General features: G+C 39.2%; 1 protein-coding gene across 1 annotated transcript in view; it reads right to left on the bottom strand.

The window, feature by feature from the left end:
• The window catches only part of LOC126486866 (cysteine-rich secretory protein 2-like), a 15,621-nt gene extending 8,360 nt beyond the window's left edge, over positions 1-7,261 (bottom strand). The window contains 2 exon segments of the mRNA XM_050119378.1: positions 910-1,026; positions 7,193-7,261. Coding sequence (XP_049975335.1) covers positions 910-1,026; positions 7,193-7,261 — 186 coding nt within the window.
• Positions 7,262-10,260: the final 2,999 nt, after the last annotated feature.

The following is a 10,260-nucleotide window of genomic DNA, read 5'->3' as shown; positions in this document are numbered from 1 at the left end:
TTTGGTGCCTGTCTCGGAACTAGCTCTTGTAGACCAGGCTGGCCTCGAACTCCCAGAGATCCCCCTGCCCCTGCCTCCCGAGTGCTGGGATTAAAGGCTTGCGCCACTTGATTAGCTCACATGCCTTTCTTGTTAAGATGGGTTGGTGATCAAGGGGATGATCAATTCCTTGTACCCATTTCTGCCTCAACTTCCTGTTATAAAAAAAAAACCTGTTGATGTGTGGGTGTGCACCCTGAAAATTTAAGGTAATACTGACTGATTTCTCTTCATATATAAAAGTTTATATTTGTTATTCTTTTGAGATTTTTTTAATATTACCTTCTGAGATATAGCAGGGTGGGTCTTGGACCTTCCCCAAAGCAATATGCCCTCTCTGAGGAATGGATAGGGGGTGGGGTGGAGGGAAGGTGGAGGGAATGGGAAGTGGGGAGGTAATGAGAACTGGGATTGGTATGTAAAATGAAAAAAAAAAGATAGTTTGTTTTCCTTTTTAAAAATAAATAAATAAATGTAACTACACTGTAATTATTTTTATATTGTCTAAATGAATCTGTTGGGTTTTTTAAGCTGTAAGGGAAAAATAAACACACAGAAGGGATATTTCCGGATAGAGGTAATAAAAGAAATAAAAAGATGAGAGGGATATAATAGAGAGCTCCTCAAGGTGTGTGTGTGTGTGTGTGTGTTATTCCCCTTTTCGCTGGCCACAGATAGTTAAGTTTTACCCCCTCAGAGAGAAAAGTCAAATTGAGTGTGCTGACTCTGTTGTTCCCGACCCCCGGTTCCTGAGTTGCTGAAGCCTGGTCCTTACAGAAGTAAGGAATATTTTAAACCATGATGTTAAGCCATCTCCAGCTGCTCCTATCCCCACAGCTGGCTCATCTCATTTCCACCAGAGTCTCTTACCATTTTTAGCATGTTGCTGGCTGTGGGGTTAACTGCTCTCCTCAGTTCATTGTGCTTATTCACAATCTCTCTTTGAACTTGCACCTGGCCGGTTAACAGTGCAGCAAAAGCAGGATCCTAAAGGAAAATAACTTTTAACGTTTTTGTAGATGACAGACAGTGAAGAAATTACTTCGACAACAACAAAAAATAATCACTTGAAACTATTATCACATAACATCACCCAAATAGAAAAGTGTTAGCTGTTCAGCAATGCCAATACATCTGTGTCAACAATTTTAATAGGAATAAGTAGACAGAAGACTTGGAAATGATGAGTCAGTCATTCCTAGACAAAAACTCCTCTGAGGTCACAAATGATAGTTTTGTATTTTATTTCAGCTTTCATTGGTGTGGGTGTGTATGTGTGTGTTAATACAGTCCTATAGGAGATGGTTCAGGGAGGTACTCTGAACACGACCAGAGAATAAAGGTTGATCAATAAATATTGATCATATTGGCCAGATACAAACCATGAGACTTATAACAGTGCCTGCATGTTAGTCTGGTGCAATAGGACATCAATATTATGAAAGGAAGACGCCACTTTTTGATTGAATTTAGGGCCAATCCATGAGCTGGAACCAAGTTCTGAGAATGCTAAAGTGGCAAAGAACCTGAGACTACATGGGCCATGTGATCTAAGGGAAAACCTACTATTATTCTGGTACAGGGACATAACAATAAAATAATGACACATCGCTATACCATGGATCAGTGCATCATTCAGGCCTCATCAGAGAAGCCTCTTCTTTCAGTAGATGAGAACTTTCAGTAGACCTACAATAGGACAATGTGCAGAGTGACAGACTTTGGAACACGCAGTCCTAAGTGAGATGACCGAAACAAAATCACCCCCACCACACATACCACCACCACCACCACCACCAAGGTTCAGGGATCTACGCAGAAGAAGGAACTTAATGTTGCTAAAGGCAAAAGTGATGGTGACGCCAAGGAAAAAGTGTTTTTGAAACACAAGACCAATATGCATATGGACTCACAGAGACTGTGGCAATACACAAAAGATCTGCAGAGGTTCACCAAACAAAAATCCCAGGCTTGAGAACTGAAACTTGACATGGAGTCCCACCCCTAACTGAGTAGCTATCTGCTGGCAAAGAAAAAAAAAATCAGTCTTCTCCAATGGAGTATCAGTGTCTTAGCTAAGGTTTTTACTATTGCTATGAAGAGACACCATGACCTTGGCAACTCTTATGAAGAAAACATTTAATTGTGGTGGCTGGCTTATAGTTTCAAAGGTTAAGTCCATTATCATCATGGTGGGGAATATGATGATGTGCAGACAGGCATTCTGTTGGCTACAACTTAGCTTGCAGACAATAGGAAGTTGACTGACTATCTGAACAGTATCCTGAACTTAGGAAACCTCAAAGCCCACCACCACAGTGACACACTTCCTCCAACAAGGTCACACCCACTTCAACAAAGTTATGTCTCCTAACTGTGCCATATCCTACAAGATTATGGGGTCCATTTGTACTTAAACTTTCACAGTGAGTACAACTGTGCTCCAGGGCAGGCCCTATGCCCAAGAATAATTTGCTAATCACCAACAGATGTCATTATGACTTAACTTTTTTGGCATTTTTGACTTGTTTTTTGTTTGTTTTGCTTTTGCATTTTGGATTTTGGTTGTGTTTTTGTTTTGTTTTGTTTTTTGTTAGAGAGAGAGAAAGAACATGAAGTTGGGTGAATATGGAGATGGAGAGGATCTGAGAGGAGTTGGTAGAGGGGAAAACATAATACATATCAAATTTAGATTAAAAATGAGATAACATTTTGTCATCAAACACTCATAGCAGAAGGCCTTAGACTTAACCTTTTGCATTTGGTCAAACCAAAATACGTATGATGAGAAAACCCCTTGATCCATAGACTACAGAGAACGTTGCTCTTTGTGGCATCTGCATTTGGCAATAGGACTTGCAGATTCAGTCTTAATTCCTATCTCCCGTCCAGCACATGGGCAAAACCATTAGGCAGCACATTTTCCAAGACTATTCAATACATACTTTTTAAATATTTTCAAATGTTTCCCACACAATTAGAGGGCAGCACGTTCATCTATTGAATGGAATGTTTCTTACTTTCTTCAGTTTACTAGTGAAATGTGATTGGTCCAGAGTTCATATTTTCAGCTTATCTTCATGATCATATGCACATGGCAGCTAAATCTCAGAGCAGAATGGGACTTTTGGTTGTTAGACAGGTTCTAAGCTTAAATTTATACAAGGGTGCAGTGTTCCAAGGGTGTGAGCAAGATTCTGAAGTATGTCTAATAGACACGCTGCTTTGTGTTCCTAAGAACACAGACTATTAGATAATGCCTTGAGCTAGCAGAAGCAGCACAAACATAGATTCATACTGGATAGTGGGTGCAAAAGTCAATCATCAGCAATGACCAATCCCAGAATTACCAAACATTCCCATGTTCCCGTTATTCTCAAAATGTGACTTAAATTAACTTCAAAACATAAAAATATTGGTGTTTAGACAGGAGGACCAATAGAACCAGATTGAAGGCCCAGATATTAATTCACACACCTACAAACATCTGATTTTTGACAAAGAAGCAAACATATATATATATAATGGAAAAAAGAAAGCATATTTAATAATTGGTGCTGGCATAACTGGATATCAACATGTAGAAGATTGAAAATAGTTCCATATCTATCACCATGCACAAAACTCAAGTCCAAATGGATCAAGGACCTCAACAAAAAGCCAACCACACTGAACCTCATAAAAAAGAAAGTAAGAAGTACACTTGAATGCATTGGCACAGGAGACCACTTCCTAAATATAACCCAGTAGAGTAGCACAGACTCTGAGAGAAACGATTGATAAATGGAACCTCCTGAAACTGAATAGCTTCTGTAAAGCAAACAGCATAATCAACAAGACAAAATGGCAGCCTACAGAATGGGAAAAATCTTCACCAACTCCACATCAGACAGAGGACTGATCTTCAAAATATATAAATAATTCAAGAAAATGGTCACCAAAGAGCAAATAATCCAATAAAAAATGGGGTATAGACATAAACAGAGAACTCTCAACAGAGGAATACAAAATGGCTGAAAGACACTTAAGGAAATGCTCAACATCCTTAGCCTTCAGAAAAATGCAAATCAAAACAATTCTGAGATTTCATCTTACACCTGTAAGAATGGCCAAGATCAAAAACACTGATGACAGCTTATGCTGGAGAGGATGAGGAACAAAGAGAACACTTCTATAATGCTGGTGGGAGTGCAAAGTGGTACAGCCCCTTTGGATATTAGTATGATGATTTCTCAGAAAATTAGGAAAAAACCTAACTCAAGACCCAATAAACCACTTTTGGGTATATATCCAAAGGATGCTCAATCATACCACAAGAACATGTGCTCAACTGTGTTCATAGTAACATTGTTTGTCATAGCCAGAACCTGGAAACAACCTAAATGCCCCTTGACTGAAGAATGGATAAGGAAGGAAAATGTGGTACATTTACACAATGGGGCACTACACAGGAAAAAAAAATTACATCTTGAATTTTGCAAGGAAATAGATGGATCTAGAAAGCATCACATATTGAGTGAGGTAACCCAGACTTCAGAAAGACAAGTATCATATGTATTCACTTTTAAGTGGCTTTTAGTCATAAAGCAAAGAAAACCAGCCTACAATTCACAAGAGAGAGATACTCGGATCTAATCTACATGGGAAGTGGAAAAAGACATGATCTCTTGAGTAAATTGGGAGCATGGGAGCATGGGAGCATGGGAGAGGGTTGAAGGGGAGGGGAAGAAGAATGGAAGGGAGAAGAGAAAATGTATAGCTCATTAAAATCAATTAAAAACGTGTTTAAAATGCATTAAAACTTGGTTTCTTAGGGTAAGAAATACTTTCTGATTGTTATTCCATTATGTTTTGTCTTGAAATTTCTATGTATAGCTATGATTATTTTTATATGAGTATCAATAGAGTTTTATTGGAGAGGTCAGAAAGTAAGATATATATCAAGTCTAAAATTACCAAAAATCAGAATCTATCCTTAAGAGTTCATAAGGCATAAAAAATATGATAGGTGAAGTCTATATGAAGAGAGATCAATTTATTAAGGATAACAAACAGTTCACAAAAGATGACTCTTGGTTGGGATTTGAAAAGATGTACAGTTTTCATCGGACCGGAGAGAAACATAGAAAGTCATGCTGAGAGAGATTATCAGTAAGCAATTAGTGGTGCCAAAACCCAATGACATCTCACTGGATAATGACTTTTAGGAACGAAGGCCAGGAGTTGAACCAGGAAGTAATAAAATGGTGAGGGTCCGAGGGAAAATCATTTAAGGAAGAAAAGATGGAAAACTGTTATATAAAAGTCTTTGAGAATAAGAAGCAAACTTTCTCCAGGCTATGAATTTGGCTATTATAATGACATCTTGAAATTTGCGGACAAACAAATGGATCTAGAAAATAATATATTGAGTGAGGTAACCCAGAAAGACAAATAACATGTACTCACTCACAAGTGGCTCTTAGACATAAAGCAAAGAAAAACCAGCCTACAATTCACAATCCCAGAGAACCTAGACAACTATGAGGACCCTAAGAGAGACATACATGGATTCTACATGGAAAGTAGAAAAAGACAAGATCTCCTGAGTAAATTTGGAGCATGGGGACCATGGGAGAAAGATGAAGGGGAGGGGAGAGAAAAGAAGGCCAGTGGAGAAAAACATACAGCTCAATAAACAGAGTTCTTTTTAAAAAGTGAAAAAAGAAAAAGAATATTGTAGGGACCTAGCACAGTATCTGTCATAGAAAAGCGTCCAATAAATATAAACTATTTGGGAAAAACAAAGGTGATTCTCAGACTGGTTACAGTTATGAATGCCAAATAGGAGCTGAACAACTATCAAGGTCTTCATTTCTAGTTAGTGTTGAGTTCTAAAAGTCATAGAAGAGCATGAAAAGAGACAACAAAGATGACAGTATCGCACATTCGCAGGCTTCCAGGTCAGGAGGAGAACTCCATCTGCGAGCCTTACACACACTTACAAGGATGGCTGGCCTTGTTCTTGGATCATTAAAGCATAAAATCATGTGTGAAATAGGGAGTCTGAATTCAATATTCCGCACAGTAGCAGTATTTTATGTGCTAATACCAAGATCACTGATAAACACAAAAAGATTTTAGAAACAAGTCCAGTTATTTGTAAACAATAAAGAAATAGATAAATATACTGAAACAGGAAAAGAAAATGTAAATTTTATTCCTGAGCAATCACATAGAAATGGAAAGAAACAAAGAACATAGAAAATCCTTGGAGTAGAAGACCCATAATTAAGTAGCTCTTTAAACGCACATAACATGCTGTCTCTTTAAAATATGAGTTGTGAGTGACATGTGATTTTAATTGGAGATGACCTATTAAAGTGTGAAAGTGATTTTCAGCAATATATTTATTTGTGATAAATTGAGTAATTGCCCCCTCAAGATAACACATAACACATTCAATGGATCTATAAATATGGTCTTATCTGGGAAGAAAATGTCTTTACGGAAGTAATCTACTCAGGATCTTGACACAATATTATCCTAAAGTACCCAAGTGGAACGTGAATATCGGGCCCAGTGATTTCCTGAGAAACACAGAGAAGATTATATAAACTGGAAGGAAGAGGTTGGAGTGACATAGTCATCTGTCAATTGGTAGAAGTCAATATAAGAGAAATGAAAGAATCAATTCCTTCCGAAGTCCACCAGAGAGACCTCAATTCCAGACGTCTAGCCCCGACAGTTGTAGATAATACACTTCTACTGTGTTCAGTCGGCAAGTCTGGTAATTCTTAAGAACAGTGCTGTGAACTTTATCTATTATTTAAGCAATTATATGAAATAGTGTCATCTGTTTATTGACCATAGAATACTAGTGAAGTCTGTTGTGGTTGGACTTGTGCTATGTTGTTCACACCTGTGAACTTTCTCCTTGGAATATACTTTGGCTTTTCAAGTATCCAAAGGGCACATGTGACTGCAGGCCACCACAGCCATGAAAGATGGAACAGAAGACTTAGTCCCCTATTTCTGCCTTCTAGTGAAGTGCTCCATGACACCCATGGGCATTTTGCCACCTATCAGACACTGCATTCTTCTGCTCTCAAAGTGGCCCGCCCTTTTCCAAAGTTGACGCGTGCTCTGAGAGGATGCTCCCACCTCAACTTACCTTTCCTTCTGTGGGCAATGATTGCAGTAGCAAAGCAAAGAGAAACAGCATCACCTGGAATCAAGCCATGGCTGGAAGCTAGAAAAGCAAACAAATATCTTCACTGAAGTCAGTAGTGCGGGGACACAGGAGGGGAAATCGAGCCACCTGAATTATATGCCAAGTGCCTGTAACTCCCAAATTCACTCACAATTTAACAGGAGTCACTGTATTGTATAAATAGAATGACAGTGAAATGCTGTCATCTCTAAAAAGGACATGGACTGTAGACCTTGATGGCTGCCCTTGACTTAGGTGTGCAGTGACTTGGGAATTCCTAGCATCTTCCTGCAAATGTCTGTCGCCTTTTCTTCATCCAAAAGGGAATGTGAAAAACTCGATGATTCCTTTATAGTTAGTTAGGTTGCTGACACTCACCTTCCATCTCATTATTAAGAGAGACAGTTCAGGATTTTTTCACTGTGTCTCATCTCTCCATTTTCTATTCTCAGTGAGGAGAGAGCTACTTATCTATCTACACAGCCTCATGGTAAAACACAGATTAATAGAATTGGCTTAATTTAAGGTGTAAGCATTAGCTAGTAGGAAGCCTGAGCTAATGGATCAAACAGTGTTGTGATTAATATAGTTTCTGTGTGATTTATTTGGGTCTGGGTGGCTTGGAACAAAAGAACAGTCTCCAACTACAAATTGGCCCTTTCTTTTTAACTGCAAGATGTAGCCTTCCAGTAAAAGACCTGACAAAAGCTTTTTGTTTGTTGCATGGTTAATCTATAGCAAATTTCTTGGGATAATTTGTTTTTTACCTGTAGCATATAAAATGTTTAATCACCTGAGAGAGACGAAAAACATGTTTTTACCTATAATTATTCACTTGACAAATGGAATATAACTGTTTTGACTCTTGTACTGCCTGGAAGATTTTGTTGGGGTATAAAAACTATAAAACAACACGAGAGGAGAGAGAGAAAAGGAAGAAAGAGAGAATAAAGAAGGAAACTATTAGGAGAGTTTGTATATGTCTTTTTTCCTAACCCCCATCAGATAAAAAAGGTTAGCCTCACCAATTCTGGATATGCCCGTCAAGGCCCTGTGCTTCTGGAGGCTGGTCCCCAGATGGCAGTACGTCTAAGTCTACAAAAGATTCAAGTGCTGGAGGCCTGGTTCTCCTTAACATAGGGAAAATGAATTCACTGTATCCTCATTGAAAGGCACATACATGAGCCTGAAGATTTTATATAGGTAAGTCACTCAGTATGTCTACAGCATATAATTCATAATTCTAAAATCTAGTAGACCAGGAGGCCACACAATCCACTCCTATATTGTTGCCAATTCAAACTGCAATCATCTTCATTAAGTCTGAAGAACAACATCATTGCTGAAAATCTGTTCAAGAAAAAAAAAATGTCTTACATACCTCCTCACTTTCTATTTTATTCTTGATACCAACATTCTTACATAGTTGAAACTTTGATCATCATTTTACCCTTCCTACACGTAATGGGAACAATACCTTGTCCTTTCTTTTGGTGCTCTAGAATCAGAATGGCATGGTTCTTCTAAAATATCAGGAGTAGGATGTGTGCTTTCATTGTCCTAGAAGATAGAAACGGTGTTTGAAACAAAGATATAAAAACAGCCTTATAGACATTGTCCCCACAATGTCATATAAATAAATTTTTAAAAATTTTTTATTTGTTTTTAGAGACAAGATTTCTCTGCATAGCTTTGGAGCCTGTCCTGGAACTAGCTCTGTAGACCAGGCTGGCCTCGAACTCACAGAGATCCCCTGCCTCTGCCTCCTAAGTGCTGGAATTAAAGGCGTGTGCCACCACGATCTGGCTAAAAGTCTGCTTCCTAACAAGTTCAGTGACCACGGGCTGGCTCCCACCCCAGAAAACTGCACTGTGTACAGATGTCCCCTTTGACCTAGTACTTAGTCTTCACATTTTCGAAAGATGTTGTCTATAACTCCAACAGTTTAAACTACACGCATCGGTGTTTGGTCAATATAGCTTCGCATCTTCTATTCTGGAGGTCAATGACAAGTTCAGAAGAATAAAAACGAATGATCCATATCTCAATGCTATAGTCATATAAATTCAAATCCACAAAATAAAAAACTGACCTTTTTAATTTGACTGCAGAAAAGTCATAGCTTTATGCTGCCTCTGTGACTCAGTAAAAAGCATATAGACAAGACGATTTCTCTTTTTAGGTCAGGGGAAATCTCTAGAGGATTCTTGTTAAGAAAGGGAGCTAATAGTTGTCGTTGAGTCTGCTGATAGTCCCTCACTCCACACATCATTCTCTGCACTAGATTCACCCATTTTTCCCACCATGGTTACATCAGATCTCCCATTGTGCCCTAATATTTACCAGGGCTTCATGGCACAGAGCTTCATGTGGTCCAGAGGGAACCGGCCCTCGCCCTTCCCACTGCGGGCGATGGTAACTGCCTCCTGCCGCCACGTGGGGGCGACGTCACGAAGCTTTATGTCCTCAGAGTAAGGGTTCTTCCTCTCCAACCCTTGCTCAACCAGCTCTCTGTAGGATCTTACCCATAAGTTCTTGAATATTTTCCCCGGGGAAAAGTGAAGTCCTACTTTACTATGCCATTTGTTGGGGCCTGAGGGGAATCAATATCTGTTTACACGACCCGGCTCTGGGAAGAGGAAAAGGAGATATATCATGAGTTTGAAAGTTCAGGAAGACAGAAGCAAGCGCTTCATTTCCAGGATGCCTGAATGAAGAGCTTCAGAATCTGCAACTAAGATCAGGGAAGTCTTACTGAAAGGCTTACTGAAAATTTCAGAATCGTGCAGTGTGGTACCAGCACTACATCCAATGCGTTTTCATTTACAAATTCTCCCTGAGCCGGGCGCTAGTGGCGTATGCCTTTAAACCCAGCACTCGGGAGGCAGAGGCAGGTGGATCTCTGTGAGATTGAGGCCAGCCTGGTCTACAAGGGCTAGTTCCAGGACAGGCACTAAAGCTACAGAGAAACCTTGTCTAAAAAAAGAAAAGAAAGAAAGAAAGAAAGAAAGAAAGAGAGAGAGAGAGAG

The sequence above is a fragment of the Alexandromys fortis genome, unplaced genomic scaffold (genome assembly GCF_014885135.2).
Source record: "Alexandromys fortis isolate MF-2015 unplaced genomic scaffold, M_Fortis_MF-2015_v1.1 scaffold_145, whole genome shotgun sequence".
Classification (NCBI taxonomy): Eukaryota; Metazoa; Chordata; class Mammalia; order Rodentia; family Cricetidae; genus Alexandromys; species Alexandromys fortis.
The sequence above is the reverse complement of the archived record's forward strand: the minus strand, read 5'-3'. Positions and strand labels throughout refer to the sequence as shown.